Source organism: Rhipicephalus sanguineus, chromosome 5, assembly GCF_013339695.2.
Source record: "Rhipicephalus sanguineus isolate Rsan-2018 chromosome 5, BIME_Rsan_1.4, whole genome shotgun sequence".
NCBI classification, from domain to species: Eukaryota; Metazoa; Arthropoda; class Arachnida; order Ixodida; family Ixodidae; genus Rhipicephalus; species Rhipicephalus sanguineus.
In genome coordinates, this window is record NC_051180.1 from 167055271 (window position 1) to 167075730 (window position 20460).

A 20460-nucleotide genomic window follows, 5' to 3' on the forward strand; every position below is an offset into this window, starting at 1 on the left:
ACGCATGCTTACGAAATGTTGCTACGTTGCAAGTTTGTTGCCCATATTTTATGAAAAAAGAATCGCAAATACGCCACATTGCTCAATATTGCTCTAGTTTCATATTTTTCGCTTCACGTCTATAATACTCATGATTTCCAAAAGTTTCCAGAGTGTTGCCACACATTACTTTAAGAATTTTGTGAAATAGTATTGCCGAGAATGATGTCAAATTCAAACCAAAAATACATAAGAGAAGGCATGTCTCTAAAGCAATATTTTAAATGCAATTAAAAAAAGAAGCCAGCTTAGATTTTCTTTAAACTCCCCAGAATTAAAGTCCTGTGCGTGGTCTAACTTAATCTGAAAAAAAAAATGTTGCATTAGTTTTGTGAGGTCGGAGTTACAAAGCCACCGAAGTGTCCAAATTGACTTCACGCGTAACCACTTAAATGAGCGAGCACGTAGCTGTAGTTACCATTGTCATGATCTTTAGGTGTTGAATATGTTCTCTCGTGTTCAAACCACATCAAATTGACAGAAAAAAGATGAAGAGTTGCTTTAAAGTGCAAGTTCGTACTTATGCTTGTTTGTACTCGTCGTAGTATTGTTCCTGGCGAAAGCAATTATGGGAAAAAGTTCGTGTAGATGCACACTCGAGTCGGGTTTTTGCATTCAACAGTTTCTTCAGCCCTAATGCACACAGGACGCGAGACAGGCATTGAAGGAAGACTGGGTCCACGCAGAAAGTGTCGTAGAGACCGCAAAATTTTGGGACTCACAGATACAATAGTTATTTTGTAGGACCTCGAAAAAGTCCCATTTTCGTCCATTTCGCAAGAAGCGGTTCTGCTGAGTGGAGACTTTCGAATTTTTTTTTACTAAGGAAAATTTTTTTTCACAGAACTAAGAATGGTTTCGTGGCCCTGTGGACTCGAACAGCAAAATATATTTTTTTTAGCGATATTAAAAGGTGTCCGCGGACATGCACCGACGTTCTTATCTGAACACCCCCATATGTGAATTCATTAATTGACCGATATCACAATGCTTGCATTAAAAAAAGTCAGAGTCTCTCCGCAAAGGCGAAGCAATTAATGCGATCGCAACCAAATGGAATGTCATACGCAGAAAGACTAGTAACTCGACACGTGCAGCGCGCTGCTCAGACACAAAGAAGAACGCACGGAAGGAACACTCACGTATACACAGGACGAGCGCGAACAAACAATAGTGACAGATGTAAGTTCATGCTCGTCCTGTGTATACGTGTGTGTTGTTTTCGTGTGGCCTTCTTTGCGTGTGAGCAGCGCCCTGCAAGTGCCGACTACGCACAACCAACTAGCCCCCACTTCGGCTATTTTAGCTAGCAGCTCACTCCATTTGCAAACACGGCCGCTGCAGCGTTCAAATTGACCTTCGGGCTGTCTGGAGCTTAAACACAAACATTGCGGTGAAAAGACAACACGCACAAACCTAACCCTCAAGAGATGTGTGCGCGAGCACGGGTGACCACCACGCCCTGTAGGTCGAGGTACAGGGCGGAGGCACGCGTCCCGAGACGAGTGGGGCGACGACTTTTAAAGTGCGCCCTTTGCGCCATCTCACGGGTGATGGTGAACAATCTTCTGCCGCGCTGAAGCAACTAAGAGCTCTGCGTGCAGCCAAAAGTAAGTGGTGTATATAAATAGCTCGCTGTTCGTATGCTAGAGAAAGTATGCTGTGTGGCGGAGCAGCTTAACGCGTTGCGCTACGGAGCGAGGGGTCGCAGGTTCAAATTTCCGGTCACACGCTATGGAAAAATTTTCTTCTGAGCTATTTCTCTTTGTGGATTTTGTATACATATCTACATACCCATACTTATACAGAACGGCACGGCGACGCCGACTGCAATAAACCACCTAGTGCCCATATAATCGCTATCGGAATAAAAAGATTACGTCCCATACCTAATATCGCACTTAATTCTTTCAAAGGACACTACACGTTATATTCTATGCATTTAGCGATGGGCTGTTGATCGGTTTCATAAATGTCGTTGTCATGTCTTAAATTAGTTGTATGAAGTATTATCCTTTGGTTGAAAAGTGGACTCCTCAAAAGCTTCGTGTTTCCCTTTTTATCCACCCGCCTTGGTAACTTAGCACGTAAGGTGTCGCGCTGCTAAGCTCGAGGGCTCGGGTTCGATTCCCGGCCACTGCGGCCGCATTTAGGTGGGGACGAAATACAAACACCCGTGAGATTAGATTTAAGTGCCCGTGAAATAACCCAAGGTGGTCGAAATTAATCCGGAGCACCCCGCTACGGCGGGCTTCGTAATCACATCGTGGTTGTGGCATATAAAACTCTAACCATGACTAATCTTATCATCCCTTTTGTAGCCTCTGCAAACATATTCGCCATTGTGTAGGCGTTAGCAAGTGCTTTAGAGGATTTATCTTAGTGAAACAGAGCGAAATACGGACAAGGTCGTAAATGGCACTAAAACGAGCGCTCACTTTCATACTGAGGTCAGTGCTCATGATCGTCCCGTTTATCGTATTGCCGACCTCTTTGTCATTCGCTTCCTTCGAGGAGCCAAATAACACTTGCGAACAGCTGATTTGTTGGATTAAATATAGCAGCACTGGAGCATGACTCGACAGTCTGTAGGACAGCTCTCAGTGTACGAGGTGCATTATGCTCAGGAAAGTGACCCTGTATGACTTAAGGAAAGTCACCCTAGGGAAAGTGACCACGTATACTGCTGTCTGTAACCAGGTGCGAAACTCACCCGTTATATCACGTTGTGCCAACCTACGTCTGTTGGCTAGACTCGCACCCACAGGTACCGAAAGGACGTGCTTTAGTTTTCTCACTGCCAATGAAAAACAGTCGCAATAAATGTCCTGCGAGGCTCAAGTTAGGTTGACAAGAATACGATACAAAACGTGCTGACTGTACGAGTAATGACATAATGTCTGAGATCCTAACGCTCCTGTTCTGGCAACCATGTTTATTTATTTTATTCATGTTACCCATAAAAGCACCACGGGGAGGCGATTACATAGGCGCGTTTTGGCTAGTATTGTATTCACTTCATAGTGAACATCCTGCCATCATCCGTAGGGATGTTGGATTGTTTGTATGGTGTCTTCTGTTCTGATAAATCCTCTTGCAGTGATTGGAAGTAAATGCTGAAAATTAGCTGGATAAATAGGAACTTCTCTATAACGTCGAAGGAAAGTTCAAGATTATTGGGGTGTTACTGTAGAAAGACACAACTCTTAAAAAAGAAGAAAACACAAAAACAGATCGAAGAACATCCTCCAAAGCCAGCTCACAATTAACTGTTAAGATGCAGGTACGCTCCAGCAATAACTAATGCGAGACAAAAGACAACATTTCATAATCAAAACCTTTAGCCGGGACTGGGAAAAGACACGGGAGAAGACAGTATACGCACATTGTTTATGGCAGTCCTGCCCTATGCAAATCTTCCGGTAAGCGCATTAACTATCTTGATCATGATCATGAAGCCGAGCAAAATGTCCCACCAGCAACAATTAGGAAAGCGTGCATGCGTGTCAAGGCACTGCACGAAAGATTTTGCTTGACTATATATATATATATATATATATATATATATATATATATATATATATATATATATATATATATATATATATATATATATATATATATATATATATATATATATATATATATATATTTCAGCCAACTGGCGCGCGTGACGGTGCAAGTTGTAGCGAGCGCAGGCCAAGAAAACACTGCCAAATTATCAGCCTACCGATTTCGTTCGCTCAAACCGTGGCTGAGAGCAGCATGATCGCGGCGCGCGAATGCGCTAGTTTTCTTCGTACTTCGTGGGCTTCCTTTGCACCTTGGAAAAAATGGTCGTGAGACTCTTTATCGAAAATAATGCAATGGGGGTTTCTGAAGACGCTCTCGAACTTTGCAAATCCCGTTTGTTGCCTAAAATCAGTATTTAGCAATTTAATTTTTTTAGCATAATTAATAAATTGATCATTTACAAAACCGACAATTGCCTGTAGTGTGTAAAGTGGCTGTCATCGATATGCTAGTGATTTCACTCCCCTGCCTCTAATATTGCATTTTGAACCCCTTGGCATAAGTCAGCTGGGACACCCGGCGTGTGTGTGTGTGTGTATATATATATATATATATATATATATATATATATCGGCCAGCCACATTCATATCTGTTTGTGAGTCCAATTATTGCAAGTACCGATTTCATAAACCTGTTCCCGCGGAAAGTTAGAAACCGCATGATCACATCCAAACAACTGCATGACGTAAATTTATTTCCAAGAGTTTCGAAAAAGTTTCACCAATCTTACGAACATTTCGATCAGTGCTGGCGCGTCTGCGCTTACACTTACAAAACTACAAGGGACTCTGGCACTGCAATCATAGCGCTACAATTGTGACGATGGTTAGCGCATGGATTTGTCTAGTCGTCGTCATTTCTCTTCAGAAGTTCTATTTGTGTTATCATGTTGATCTTTCAAAATTTATCAACCATCGTCGTTTTCAAAACTCAGTAAGGCATTATTCAGTATATGCGCACCTCCAAATAATTGTGATATAACGCGATATCTCATGATGATAATCAATTCACATTGTAACAAACGTTCGTGAAGCCAAAAGAGAAGAAGTTTAGAGCAAATTCGTGTGTTGTCATTAATTCCCACGCACACGGAACTACCACGCTTGAAGCTTGTGCAGATACAGTGTCCGCTCTATGGCAATCCTTCAATCCTTGCAAGAAACTCTATACATTGAGACGGTCTCATCCAAATGACGACGCGTCTGAAACATGGCTGCTTGAACCGTTCGAAATTTATGGAAACATCACTTTTTATCGTGCGACCAGGCAGCTGCCGAATGATATAATATTTCTCGACTGCAACGCGCACTGCAGTATGACGGAAGTGACCGCCATAAAATGAAGGAAGGAAAATAGTGCCTGAAATTTGGGGGGCTATCAGAGTGCGAAACACTGTGATGATGTTGTGGTGAGCACCAGACCACGAGTACTGCAGTAAGGTGTGTACTTCAGTGCATTCAGCGTGTTTACGCCGCGCATATAGACATGACATACTACTCTACGGTGTCGTCTGATGGGGGCGATGACGTCCGTGGCGGTTGTCAGACGAAGCGTTTCACTGAAATCTCAAGGTAGGAGCGCCTTTGCTGAGTTTTAAACGTCTACGTTGATGTCCCCAGTCACGGGCACCCTCAGCAGCAGACTGTGGAAAGCTGGCAAGAATCGCTCCTGCTTGTATATGTAGCCTTAACGTCATCTCTCTTTTGCTGCTTAAATAGCTGCGCCAACGAGAGTACGGCTCCGTGCTTAATTTCGCGCCAGCCTCGCCGCTCGCATCTTGTGGACGAGCATCGGTTATTGTTGCGGCTGATGTGGGTTTCGTGCCCTGAGCAACAAGACTCCCAGCTTATCACATGACTTGAATTGAGTTTATTCTTCAACAAGGTTGCGAGGATGACCAGGCAAAAAAGCTGCATTAAGCAGCTTGAGGGGAACCTGGCCACCTGATACACATGACTGTATGTGAGTCACGTGTTCGTACATATGAACAGGTGAGTCACCTTAAGTTAACGCTTAGGTCAGATACAATACCAAGGGGCTACTTGCACGCTGCTGAACTAGTTAAGCGATTCAAACTTCTAAGAAGAGCACAAATGAGGCTCGCAAGTGTTATTTTATTATGATTAATGAACCGATGCACATTTCTTACTTATTCTGACGCAGTGCAGACATTCCACGGTCTAGCCTAAGACTGGAGAATCGTCACATAGCGCTTGGGCACTATTTATGATTACGCCGTTTAACTAACATATAAGGCAATAGTAGCAAACATTGGTACTACCTAGGCGAAATTAGCCGTCGGATAAGTAACATTAGCCAGCACTACCGACATTAGCCATCGTTAGCCAACATTAGCTGAGATTAGTCACATTTAGCTAATATTATCAAACATTAACCAGTGCTGACCAACGATGGTAATGTGCGAGTAATACGTTAGGCAACACCACAGTAGGGGTTTCGTAGTATGAGAGTGTGTTAGCCTACCGGGTACGGGTATCATGTGAGAAAATACGGTAAGCCCGTATTCCCGTCCTGGCGGTAACCGAAACGTTCTACTTGTTTTCTACGGCAACTGTTTTTGTTACGCTGTTACGCCCATACCAAATCACACTCACACCCACTTTTCCATCCACGGAATGCTTGTGCACTAAACAAAAAGAAAGCGCTGCTTACGTGAGACGTGCAGGAACTCGGCCCTACAGTTTGCGTTCTCAGTCGTGGTGAAGTTCATGTTGTCCATAGTGACAGCCAGAGTCTGGTTGGGTGTAAGCGCCATCGTCCACTCGCAGCCGTAGTGGCTGCTACTCGTCAGTGCTTCGGCGGGCGCCTCCAGTGTTCCGCTCGTCTCGGTCAGCTCCTGATAGCAAGCTGCAAGGATATCAGACTACATACGTTAACAGCCCTCATGTAATGCGTTACGTATACAACGAGGACAATGTGTTCTACCGCCTCAGCATGAATTGCGCTGCCCTCAAAAGCGACATGGTTGCAGGCGCGTGATACCCATTAGTGTCACAGTACTAACTACCCTGGCTTTGTCGTGGCAACAAGACGTGATTTACTGTAGGCATCACTGCTGCATCACTGTCACTATGCGACAGAAGTGTCAGTGGTAACCACAGCAACTCCATATACTCATGAAAAAGGCAAGTTCCGTTATTGCCACAATAATCTACACAAAAAGGTTTCCGCTATTATTTGATCAGGCTCTGCCATTCAGTACGCCATCGAGTAGCCCTACAAAGGTCAATGAAGCAGTGTACTACATATACCTAAGACTGTGAAGAATATTCGTTACAGAAATAAGAGATAAGAAAAGTAAAATTGGCAACCATTCCCAAACGGGTGGTTGTCAATTTTCTCTTTCTTAACCTTTCCCGCCCCCTTGCAGGATTCCGTAGAACTCATTTAAAAGAAATAAGAGATCTTTGTGATTCTGTGCATTACTTCTCATACCTTAATAAAACAATGCATTTGGCACCGTCGTCGCATAGGTAAGGCGTGTGAGGAAATGTATTGAAATTTTGGGCAAGCTCAAACCTTGTAAGCTTTGGCACGCTCAATCTATGCTATATGTAAAACAAAATGATGAAGGTTTTGGCGGTTGAGAACGCCAGTATAAACAGAGATAAAGGAGACGCTTACGAAGCTCCTTGGTTGTGCCGTAGGTTACGCGGATGCCCGATCCCCCGGCGAGTCGCTGGAAAGTGTACGAGACGACGATGCGGCTCTGGAAGGACTCGTAGGTGAACGGCAACGCGCGGCCGCACTCCACGGTGCGTCGGTAGAAGCGCTCCATTATCTGCATCACGCAAGCACCGAGTGATTACCGCTTTGACGCCACTAGTTCGTGGCAGCTCGAAGATTGTAGCAGAGACATTGCGCTTACTTCCTCATACACTCATCTATGGACGCTATAACACCCCAGCAGCAATAGACAAAGCTGAATTTTTGAGTGGTTACGAATATTTATTTATTTATTTATTTATTTATTTATTTATTTATTTATTTATTTATTTATTTATTTATTTATTTATTTACAGTAGATAACAGGGCTTCCGAAAAAGCATTGAGTGAGGAGGGCACAAACCAAGTGGTTGGGGAAGTTATGGCAGCAAACAAGAAGCAAGAGACAAAGCACCAGAATGTCATCAGTATGCAAAACAAAAGAGGCGAATCATTAAACAGTATTAAAACGTATGTTCAGCTGTTCACTAAAATGGTTAGGGTCAGAAATTGTGACGATGGCTTCGGGAAGATAGTTTCAAATTGTCATGGAGCACGGCACTGCAGATGAATTAGAAGCCTCCGTACTTTCAGAGAATACGCCTTATACGTCAGCGTCGTGGTATGTGGGTAGGAAAGTGAATAGGTATACACTCGTTAAGCGATGTGACTGTAGGATATGGACATATCTATAGAGCAAACAAGAGAATAACAGAGCAACGTGTACCCGTCGACTGATAATCAGGTATGTTAAGTATGCTAAGGCATGGCCTGGGTCTGAAAGCACCTCAACAGAAGTTCACAGGCAGTTTAGTGCACTAATCCCATTTCCGGTCAAGATAAATATAAATGCTTACAGACTAGGCTGTCCACCTAAGGGATTTCATGAACGGTGCACCAGTCCTAATTCTAAGCAGTGATAGTGCGCTCAGATTGGACATACGGAGGGATGTTTTCCGAGTTCATTTTACAAGGCTTGCAATGCAGATTACAAGGAAAGAGCACATAGCGCAAAGCAAATACAGTCCGGACTCTAGCATTTCACCTGGAGCACAGCCGTGCAGTCGTTAACGTTTCCGTCGATGCTGAGCGACACCCGGTTGCCCTCGGGCGCCGCGATCGTCCAGTAGCAATGGCGGCGTTCTTCCAGGGGTCTCGGGAATCCCGGACTAGTGAAGGTACCCTCGTCCGCCGTCAGCTCCCCTCCGCAGTCTGGTGTATAGAACAAGCCACGGGGTGGCAGGCACGTCAACCTTAGCACCATCCTGTAGATCTCTTAACACAGGGGTCTCAAACTCAACTGAGCTAGCAGGCCGCAATCACGAAATTTAGTCTCTCGATGGGCCGGGATGGGCTAGTTTGTGCAAGATGTCAGCTAACATTACCAATTGAAAGGAAGCCTTGGCAATATCTCAAATATGGACCATTTCTGAAGGGGATCTGACATCAAGTTTCGACACACATCGATACTGATCTCTAGAATGACTGAAATCTGGATGCCGATTCTGATATACACAGCTTTTGTTCCACGCTTATCCTTTAGCGCATAGTGACCGTATGGCGTGCCTCACGAAAAAAATGCTTGTCACCAGTCCCGTCTGTGTAGCTCATGAACACGCTTATTAAGAAAATAAAAAAAATGAGGGAAGAAGACAGTCATATGCCTGCCGGGCCGCTAGCGAAAGGTCAGCAAGCCGCCTGGGGCGCGTGGGCAGCGTGTTTGAGGCCCCTGTCTTAACACATCAAAGACCCGCCCGTAATATATCTTTGTGGCATTCTTTCTCATCCTGTGAACTTGTATATCGCCACGTTTCGCTCACCGCTGCTGGTAGGCAGGAGAATGACGAAGTTGAGCAGAAACAGCATAATAAGCGAAATGGTACAGGCGAAAAAAAAAAAGATTGTTGAAACTCAGGCGTGTGTTCCCCATAATTCTGTATATGTGATTTCTTGTTCAACACCAACAGCTTCGTGCCAGGCCACCTGCCAGATGGCCTTGCATACAGAACCTCGGTGTTCCCTAGCTAACTGTCCTTGGCCCTTTCTCTTTTTGCTTTACATGAACGATCGACATGCCACAGGATATAAAGTTAACATGCGTCTTTACGCTGCCGAACGCATGCCGGATGATGGTGTTCTTAGCAACAATTTTCACTCTTTTTTCAGAGTGCGAGTGCTGGAAAATGAAGATTAACCTCCACTGAACTGTGCCTATGTCGCCTGAACAAGTCGCCTGACACCTTCCCTTTCCCCGTACCCTTGCAGTGACTCTGTACTGCTAAAGGTAAGGAATAGAAATGTATGGCGCTCCTTTTAACTCATAACCTGTTTTGGAGGAAACATAGTGAAACAACATGCAAGAAATTATTAAAAAAAGCTCTGCTATCTTCAATGGACTCTTCGTGCGACTCCTCAATACACTAGACTGCTGATTTATAAAACACTAATGCGGCCAATTCTTGAATGCGCATCTACAGTATGGAACCATTTTCAGAATTATAATATCCATAAGGTTAAGAACAGGGCTGGGCAAAGATACTTTGAAATTGTATCGCGATACGATACAAGATACTCAGGCAAGAAGTATTGGAGATACAGATACAAGATACTGCCGCAAAAATTGTATCCGATACGATACTTGGCAATTGTATCTTAAGATACTTCGATACATTCTCAAATTTGTTATTATAGATCCATATAATGTAGCAGCAAACGCCTATGCACGAAAATGTCTTTACTGTGACCTATTTTGTTTCACTTGAATGAAATGTCTGTTAGTATCTCAAACGTTTTGCCCTTCTTGCTCAAAGCATTAGTTTTTGGAAGGAAACATTAGTTTCCTTCCAAAACAACTTATCGGGGTTTGTTTTAGCTTCCTCACAGGACAACACTTTGTACACTTCGCTGACAGCGGTACTTGCTTTGCACAGCTTGCCGACCATCTAGCAGGTTGCCATATAAAAATAATAACTTCAAAAGAAGCCTTCGCACGACGGGGCAAATACCGGTGAGGACTTTTTCCATATCTGTAAAAGACAGCTTGCACAATACCGTATATCCGGACAGGTGTACAGCAGCAACGACGCTGGTAGCGACATTTTTCTTTCTTTTTTTTGTGGGGGGGGGGGGGGGGGTTGACGCATGGTGTATACTAGGGGTTTGAGACCTTTCGCTAGCGGCCCGGCCCGCACACATGACTGTCTTCGTCTCATTTGTTTTTATTTTCTAAATAAGTATGTTCGTGAGCTGCACAGGCATGACTGGTCTCAAGCATTCCTTTCGTCAGGAACATGTGATCACCATGTACTAAAACATAACCGTGGAACAAAAACTCTATATTTGAGAATCAGCGTCCAGATATCAGTCATTCTGTACATCGGTATCGATGTTTCTCGAGTCCTGACTCCAAATCCCCTTCAGAAATGACCTATATATAAGATATGGGGAAGGCTTCCTTTCAAACGTCATTTTGTTCAAACTCTCTCCCACCATCTTCACTGTCTCGGCCCTTCCAACTAAATTTCGCGACTGCGGCCCGCTGGCTATAAGCTCAGATTGAGACCCCTGGTGTATATGTAGATGACATAAAACTGCAATGAATTTTCATATTTTACTTATCTGCCGGCGTAAAGGATTCTTTGTTGATATACTCACTAACGTGCAATCTTTTAGTAATTTTTCTTCAACGAGAGAACATGTGCAACACAGAAACGTCTCAGACGTACAAAGCGTCTCAGGACACCGCCGCTATTCGCGCTATTGCCACTTGTAGCTCCCATTACGTGGCGATTAGTAATGCGAAAAATATTTAAGAAAGCCTAGAACAGGAAAACAAATATAAGTTAAATAGAGAGGTGGTTGGGTATATCAAACATTCACATTGAATGAGTACAGAAACACGATACAGACGGCGCCCTTAATAGCTATGAGCATGATGTATTGTCAACTTACCTGTTGGGACAATAGAAAGTTCAGTGCCTATTGAAAATTGCCTGAAACGGCTCGTTGGGACGCTCATGAGGAAAACAGAGCAATCAGTGAAATAAAGTTTCTCGAATCCCCTTCCTAACATCTTTAAGATGACTCCTAATGATTTCCATTATTATAATGCAAACTCAAGTTCGCTTTTTTCCTAAGCGGTAAGCAGAATGTTTTGTACTGTTTACTCAAGGTACGCCCAGATAATTATATATTTGTTTTCAAAATCGCCCTGTCAACGTGTAAATGTGTAAACAGTAGTGAATATAAAGTAGACAGAAGAATAAAGCAGAGATCTTATTTTGAGAGCGCGTTACAAAAGACATACTGCAGTGTCCAGACCAGCAAAACAGCGCAGTGACTAAGGTAATGTAAGGGATGCAAAATGACAGCTAACAAAGCGCTTGTGCTAATAATCAAATTATGATTTCATAAATTCTTTGAATAAATGTAGCAGGATGTGAAAAATACGGTACGCCAAGATATTTTCTGTAAGGTAAACGTTTGCTCTTTTAGATCTAACATCAGTACCAGTGGTGCTAACGTTCTTACACTTTTATTTGCATATAAGTTGCTTCATGGCATGAAAGTCAAACTTACATCCACGATATCCTTCAAATCGTTGATATGTAAAACACACGCGACGCAGAGGAACCCCATTTTTGCACGCATCACATTTAGTTACGGATTAAGACGCAAGACGCGAGAGAATCTTCAATAACGACACTGTAGCAACATCAGAATTTGCGCGATACACGCGGCGCAGGACAGTGGCTAAGAGCAAGTGTCGCGGCATTGGCGTAACTAAAAAGAAAAGAAATCGAGCAAACAAAAAGTACGTGGGCTGGGCGTAGACATCCGCGCTTGTCTTCCTCATCTTCTGCCCTCACTGGGATACTCTGGCGGAAAAATAAAATTGCGTCACTGCCCCAAGACTCATTCAGATGGCTTAGTGGTACCTGTACCAGCTTGAGAAGCGGAGCTTGGCCAGCGATTATTGTTTCGCACGGTTGTGTAGCGATAGAAGTATCTTGTATCTTAAGATACACGATACATTATCGAATGTATCGGAAATACAGATACAGATACTCGTTTTTCGAGAAGTATCGCGATACAGATACAAGATACACATAGAGTATCTAAGATAGTATCTAAGATACATGTATCTTCGATACTGCCCAGCACTGGTTAAGAATAAACAGGTTAAGCTAGCTGTACGTTTCATATCCCGCAGATATGACACAATTTTCGCCTTCCTCCTAACCTGGCTACTCTGAACCTTACTAATTTGTCAACCCGTCGCCACGTTGAAAGTTTATAATCTTTATGGGCTGTCTATTTAACCATACACGGTTCAATAGTCTAGACAACTGTATTACGTTCGTTGATCCTTTCCGTACTTCTACTTCTCACAGACTACATAATTAAACATTTAAAACTAGAGCTGATGAGTTCCAACACTGCTTTTTGCCCCTCGACAATTGAACCACGGAATTCTTTACCAGATGTTCGTGCATTGCCATTTTGTGACTTCTTGTCTCATATTGCCCTATGAGTTATCGTTCGCACTACATCAACGGCCGAACGCGGCGGCAGTATGTAAAGATAAATGAATGAATCAATGAATAAATAAATAAATAAATAAATAAATAAATAAATAAATAAATAAATAAATAAATAAATAAATAAATTCTAACTTCTGCCAAACCCAATCATCTATCAGCTCTAAAAGGAGTGCAGGCGCGAAATAAAGAACGGCGCTCTCACGGCTGAACTCAGAGTGCCAGCGCAGAGTCAGAGAACGAGGGTTGTGGCGCGTGCCCGAGCTGAGCTTGACACGCAGGAACATGGAGTTCTCCGAGGACTGCACGTCCAGCGTCGAGTTCGGTCCACAAATCTGAGCCAGCACTGGACCTGCAGAATGAAGAGACGCCGAGGTCGTCGCATGAAGTATATGACGAAGTGTTTAACACTAATAGACATCTGCAGAATCACCCTACTGACTTGCGGCACTAAGGCTTGTGTGGGTAAGAATGGCCCGTTAACAGAACAAAAAGTCTCGGTTTCCACGTTTTCTCACAGTTCCCCCCTTATTGGTCTTTACGTGTGCATTGAATCATTGGTGCCGTAGCCAAGGGGCTGGGTGCGGAGGATAATTCACTCCCCCCCCCCCCCCCTCCACCAAAGTTTCTCAATTTTGCATGTGTTTATATACACACGCATAGAAACTCATGCACGAGACTAAATTAGGGTAGTTGAACCCCCTCTTCTACCCCGAAAAAAAATTCTGGCTATGCCCTTGCATTGAATGATTGCATCAGTCAGTACCGCCATATGTAGAGGAACCTAGTTCCTGTTCATTCTGAGTGAAAGAGATTCCTCCTCGCTATTTTTAGCAGTTATCACAGTTGTACTTTCAGTCAAAGCCATTCATCACGTGTAGCGACTTGTTTGCAGCGCTACTGAAGTTAATCTGCAAATGGTGGACTGCCAGCATGTCTGCGTTGAACTTCTCATCTAGTACTGCACGGTCTTAAAACTAGAGCTGACGTGTTCAAACAAAGGTTCCGCACAGGCAGTGTATTGAACGGAATAAGCTCCGTATCCGTGACTGACACACATCATGACTGGTCTCTTCCAGATTTCTTTCGGCTGACAGAAATAAGCTCGGAAGTCCTTGCAGACTGTCGCACGATTTGCTGATATTAGGGAGTTTTAGCTTGTAACGTATACTACTTTACGTTACCGTTACTGGATTACGCTTACCGTTTTACCGGAACTCCAGTTTTAGTAAAGTTTTTTAGCTGCCCAAACGTAAACCTTTACGTTTGCACAAACCACTAAATGGTGGTGATAACAGCATTTAAACTACATTTATTTAGATAATATTGAATTACGCTGCGGCAAAATCATAAGAGAGGTTTTTAGCGTGTCACTATTCCGGTATAAGCAAAGGGGTGTAGCAATACCAGGTTACCGCGCGATGGTGTCGACATTGTGTGACGCTTCTCGCCACCACAATCATGGACACGTTTGTTTTCGCTTAGTGCTTTTGAGGGGAAAAATGATTAAAAAGGCAACTCATTCGTAAAAAATTACACCATTTCCCGCTAAAGGGGACCATGAGGCGATGCGAAGCCGGAGCACTTGCACGATCGCGTTCCGTTGGCGTTCCTTGGGCATGCTACCGACCTCGCGTCGTGGAACGCGAAGAGGAACGTTACGCGCGTCTTGTCTTCCCTCTAGCCTGGCCGTTAATTCTCACAGGGCGAGCGGGGAACGCAGTCGGCAGGCGTGCGAGAGGGGGGCAGCGTAGGAGAGGAGAGAGAGGGGGAGGGGACGCGCATGCGCTGGTGCTCATCGCGGCGTTGCGCAGGAAAGAATTTCGGCATGTCTAGCCCGCGTTTCAGAGGAAGAGTGGAAAGGGGGAAGGGAGAGGGGAAGTGGAGAGGGGGAGGGGAGAGGGAAAGTGGAGAGGGTGAGTGGAGAGGGTATGCGCATGCGCAGTAAGGGTGGTCACGCCGCACACCACCACCACCACCGGATTGAACTCCGCCATAAGATACTTCGCATCTAATAATGCCGTTGCAAGGCGTTTACATTGGGAGTAGAATGCCCAATGTTTCTGAAATAACAATTTTGTGCTCGCCTGGTACACCTTGGCCCCGCTATATGGCGCCACCTATCCAGCTTGTCAGCGTCTTTAGGCCTCTCACGTTTGCGGATTCGGTATTCTACGTCGCTCTAGCCTCCGTAATCCGGCTGAAATAAGGTGATCGTAAGCGGCGCTCGCACTTCGGCTTATTTTGACTCGGCGGTTGAAGTCTCCGCGAAGCGGATATCGCGAGTAGCCACGAACGAAGGTGGATTTGCGAGATAGGGCCGTAAACGTAAAGCCTATCCGGCGAGTAGTTTACGTTCCGTAAAGGTTCGCGCATGCGCAGATTCCATCCGGTATCCGGTAACACGGTAACGTAAAGAAGTATACGTTACAAGCTAAAACTCCCTATTACCTGCCTATACACATTCAATAACATTCACGCAGTACGTGACAAGAGAAGAATATCTGAAATTGTCGTCGTTCCTTTTATTACTGAGCAATACATATATATAAATATCCACTTACTAATATTTGAATATTACGACGAAATTCCGTTGCCATCCAATGCCGAGATGAGGTGGTCAAATAACCTGAATAGATTACGTATGAGTAGCCGACGAAAACAACTCATAATTTCATCGCAAAGGCGAATCAATGAATGCGATAGCAACAAATTGTAATGGTATACGAAGTGAGGCTGGCAGCTAACTCTTTTGGATCCGATTTCGGTAACTCTATAAAACGCTTGTGTAAGAGAATACGGCCGCTCCAGGCAGAGGTGTTCTTTCCCCACAGACTCTCCGCGTTGGGAGCGCAGCTCGTAGAAGGGTATACGAGCCGCCCGCTGATGGCTGCCCAGATAGCGCGCACACCAGCTAACGCATATTGATATTGTTCTGAATAGTCTCAGCCTAAAAGCAACCTTTAACTGCGCAGACAAAAAAAAAACAAGCAGTACAAAGGTGAGGGCAATAACTATACATTGATATCGCAGTTTTATAGGATACGTGCATTAGAGCATATCAGGAGATCTCTTTTTACGTGTGAATTTGCATCTTGCATAAAAATGTTGCAATGTTAAATCACACGGATTCTCCAAAAACGCCCTTCACAAACCAACTTGAAAATTCACAACGGCGTATATTACGTAAACTATGGTATCGTTTTATGTTGCTCAATAATGCATTTGTAAATTTTATTTAAAATAGGGACATATATTGAAGGTAGACTTCCTGCGCGCACCTGAACAACGTGCCCAACTTGTTAGCTCTATATGTGTTTGCATTTTCAATAAACTGCCAGTTGCGAGCGTGCGCCTGTGTGGTCGGTCTCCTTTTTGTGTCTCTGTTTTGACTTGCGCCTCCCCTTCAGTACCCTTAAGATGAATCGATACCGACTAGCCGAAATGACTGTATTGCTACGGGTACTAATTTTAAGTTCGTATCTAAAATGAAAAACAAACACCTAATCGAAATTGCCATAGTGATCACCAAACTGCTGTTCCCGTTCGAGTGTATTTAGATAGGAGCGCCCGGGCCAGAAGCTCGCATTATTAGGCAAATTAGGCTAACAAGACTTCCTATTAATAGGTAATATAGGCTAAGAAAATTTCCCATTTCTAGTAAAAATAGGTGAATACAACTCCTTATAAATAGCTAAACCAGGCTAATAAACCTTTCTCTTATAATTAAAAACAGGCCAATAACCAGTATCACCCATCCTCAAAATGTCGTGGTTTTCAAAAAACCTCAAAACTCACCGGTACGGTTTCCGTCGCGCACCTCGAGGAAGTCCATGCCAGTACATCCGGGGCTGTCTGCGAGGGTGAGCCCCCTGACGGTGAGCGCGGCCACCGTCTGGTCCAGGGAGCGCAGCTGCCAAGCGCAGTCGAAGAACGAGCCTTCGGCCAGCTTCTCACGCAGCTCCTCTAGGTTTCGGCTGCGCTCGTTGAAAGGCCACAGGGTGCCGCCGCACTCGGCTGCACCAGACGCGTAAACATGGACGCTGCTTACTCACGGTGCGATAGGGTCGCCTATTGGTGCACGCTAAGAAAAAAAGAAAAGTATGTGCTACTCTTTTCGGTGAGTCCTGACCTGCCACGTAAATGACTCTCTTTAAAGAGACACGTTTTAAGAGTATAGGGATCTCCAAGGAGAGTTGATGTGTCTCTTTAAAAGGAGTCACATAGATGGTAATACATGTGTATGACTCCTGGAAAAGAGTCAAATGACTTTTTTTAATCTGAAAGCCTGCCCTTAGGCATATGCTGCGCGGTGTCCAAAATACACATGCAAATGTGCTTGTATGAATTGAGTGCACGGAATATTCTTCCGCTAAAATAACTATAAAAGACGCTGACGCTACAATCACATGCCCCCTCTCCTTCTCTCATTGCCGGCCTTTCAGTTTTAACCTCAGTGTGGAGTAGCATACCGGACTTTCTCGCTCTTCCTCCTTCGCACTTGCTGACTTTTGAAGTTGTTGCTGCTCTGTCATTGCCATTAACCTACCTCTGTTGACCTTTATATTTCTAAGCAGTCACACTTATCTGAGTGCTTAAAAGGAAGCTTGACATACATGCATAGTCATTTCAAGATGTAAGGCTGGAAATGAGCGACTTGAACAAGCAAAATTGTTCGAGGCCAGGAGGTGAAAACGTAGGCAAATGCACGTCTTTTTTAACATTGCCAAGGTGGTTGAGGTGCTAATGCTTGTTGATTCCAATTGTACTATGCTATATTTCACGCTGAAAGTTTGGCAAGAAGCTCTAGTACCTTCGTGCACTTACTCTCGATACAACGTCCAGCGCATCTCTTTACAGGTAGCACTAAGCCGACTGGACTCTAGCGTATCATTTTAACACGAAAGTGTTTATGCCGGGGTCCACCAAGATTTCAGTGACGTATTTCCGTCACGGAAATGATGTCGAAAAAATTTACACGATCAGATGGCAAAGAAAAAAAGTTCCGCAACGGGCGTCGAACCCACGACCGCTTGGTCCGCCGGGCACGCTATCCACTGCGCCACGGTCACAAACTCCAGAGACTTTACAAACTCGCCTTTTATATCTACCACTCTCCCGGTCGGCGGGTAGGTGTTGCCCTCTGGTAGCGGTAATGTAAAGTAATTCGTCATTACTGTGGCCTCCCTGATTAGCACCTGCAACGCGTTACATGTCCGTCCCATTCGGCGCGTTTTCAATAGAAGTTCAATTTTGTCAATGCCTTAACACACCACGAGGTGGCGATCTTAGCCCAAGCGTCGTAAAAGCGTCGGCCTCGCTCATAGCATCACGCTAATCCAAACCAAAAATAGCTCTGCGATGCGCGCCTGCTTCACCTGCTATGACACCGCGTTCCCCGCTCACGCGCTCGCCCCGAGAAAAATCGCGGCCGGACTACCGGGGCGGCACGACGCGCTTTGCGTTTCCCTCTAGTCTGGCCGTGGTATTCAATCACATTTTAACATGCCGCGGGATGTCGACCAAGTTTTGCGTCCAATATGCAACGCTCTTCTGGCTATCACACCTCGTTCTCTGATTACGCTCTCGCCGTTGACTACCACAGCTACCACAAGGATTTGTTTAATCATTTAACATGGACGTTAGTTGTCGGGATGGAGATGTACCACCAATCATCAAAGTGGGTGCATCCACGTTAAACGGTGCTATAGCTGCCAGACATTACATTGTACAGACTCTCTTATATCAATGTGCAGTAAGCATTCCGTTACTTCTGTAAGGGCACGCTTTACTTTCGTGTTATTCCGATTCCTATGACGGAGGGATCAACCATCTTTTTTTTCAGATGCTCGTTCTTGGACAGAGGCTCCATCCTCTGTCCTCCATCCTCGCCTTTCGTGCCCTGCTACAGTTTTCTTTTTTTGAAAATGCCTGTCTGAACAACAATCTATATTCCCTCTGTGAATTCATTTGTGCGCGTGCAGATCTCGCTCCCTCTCTCTTGCACACTCACGCTTTCTCTATTACTGCTCTCCGTTCCCTTAACCCTAGAGTAGGGTTGCAAACCGAAAGCTTGTATCGTTGACTCCGCTGCCCTCTATGCTCTCTATGCTCTATCTCTCTCTGTGTCTGGGAGAACGATGACGTTACTCTGCAACATCTACAGGACAAAGTGGTGCTACTTGTTGTATTGGTGTTTTATACACACAGAAAAATTTGGCACCACAGTCTCTGCGATTTTGCTACCTAGTGCTGCGCCATCATGGGAATACCCTAAAAACCGTAGTGAGATTTGTCGTTCACCTGTCTCGGTCTGAAACATGGTCATATCTGTCCAATTAATTTTATATGGGAGTAGCATATAATGTTTTTGTAGCTTCCCTAAAGATGCGTTCTGTATGGCACTCCAATAATTCTATATGTTTCCTTACGGAATCCATATGTGTTTGATATAGTTTCCATATACTTGGCATATATTTCCGTAAGAATCTTACGGAAACATGTGGAATTATTGGAATCACATGAGGAACGTTTCAGGAGGAACGTTTCGCTGCCATGTCGGGTAGATAGGCCATTTTGTTCATCAAAGTTCAACAGGATATAAAATGCAGTTAACCGGGGAAACACCATCTAACCTTCGTCGCGCTATCACGAATGTAAATTCATTACAATATCTGAAGCCAGCATTGTTTGATTCAGACGTAAGAACCAAGAAGCGCCTCTTATGGTCAATGCTTGGCACATCAGCAACAGCGAAAGTGCTCACGTTAGCCGACCTTAATTGACGTAAAGCGATTTTGCGGAGCCTCTAGGGAGACCGCTGAAATCACTACTCTATGCCAGTCCAGAAGAATGAGCTTCCCCACTAAGAAATGAAAGGTTGATTTCTGTGGAAAATGCTGCCCTAGAATGGAAGCGAAAGCGAGTAGGGCGCCGCGACGTACCTAGCGTAACTGTAGACCTGAATCCGAGGAAGTCTCCCGCAGCGTTGGTTTGCACGTAGCGTAGCGCGATCAGGTTTCCGGAGCTCACGAGGCTGTCGCCGCGGTCCGAACCACAGAATAAACCAAGAGACGGTGCGTTGGCGGTGCCACCATCAAACACCTCGACGTAGTCCTTGCGACGCTCATTGGGTTCATCGTGGCAACTGCGAATGGAAAAGAGTCCTCTATGACTTACAGGGTCAGTCTACTAATGTTAAGGATTAGGCAAGTTGGTTTGTTATTATGAAGCTTGTACAGCTCAAGGCAAGGGACAGCTTCGATGGACAAAAGAAATATAGCACTGACTTCCAAATGCTGGAAGCATAGGCGTGCGCACGGGCAGGGGGCGGCCGGGCCACCTAATTATCGAAGGAGGAACACCAAGTCAGCCCCACAGCTTCACGCAGTAGGACCTGCTCCGTCATTGCTTAAAGTGCAGTACCGTGCAGGGTTATGGCCATGCAGGGTTTTAACGATCATGGCGGCCGAAGGCCCCAGGTGTTGCGTTCAAGGACCAGTTTAATTATCTCATTTACACCCAGAAAGCCGCTCTGGGAACCATATCATGTTTAATTTTATTTTTTTTTTTGCATCCATC

The 20460-nt window shown here is 44.6% G+C and overlaps 1 protein-coding gene across 1 annotated transcript in view; it reads right to left on the reverse strand.

Moving 5' to 3' along the window:
• LOC119394421 (cubilin) overlaps positions 1–20460 on the reverse strand; it is a 230161-nt gene that overhangs the window by 64901 nt on the left and 144800 nt on the right. The window contains exons 44-50 of the mRNA XM_037661722.2: positions 19824–20026; positions 16678–16896; positions 13085–13231; positions 8385–8551; positions 7259–7415; positions 6287–6481; positions 2753–2836 (exon numbers count right to left, since the gene is read on the reverse strand). Of these exons, the coding sequence (XP_037517650.1) occupies positions 2753–2836; positions 6287–6481; positions 7259–7415; positions 8385–8551; positions 13085–13231; positions 16678–16896; positions 19824–20026 (1172 nt within the window). The remainder of the gene's footprint in view (positions 1–2752; positions 2837–6286; positions 6482–7258; positions 7416–8384; positions 8552–13084; positions 13232–16677; positions 16897–19823; positions 20027–20460) is intronic.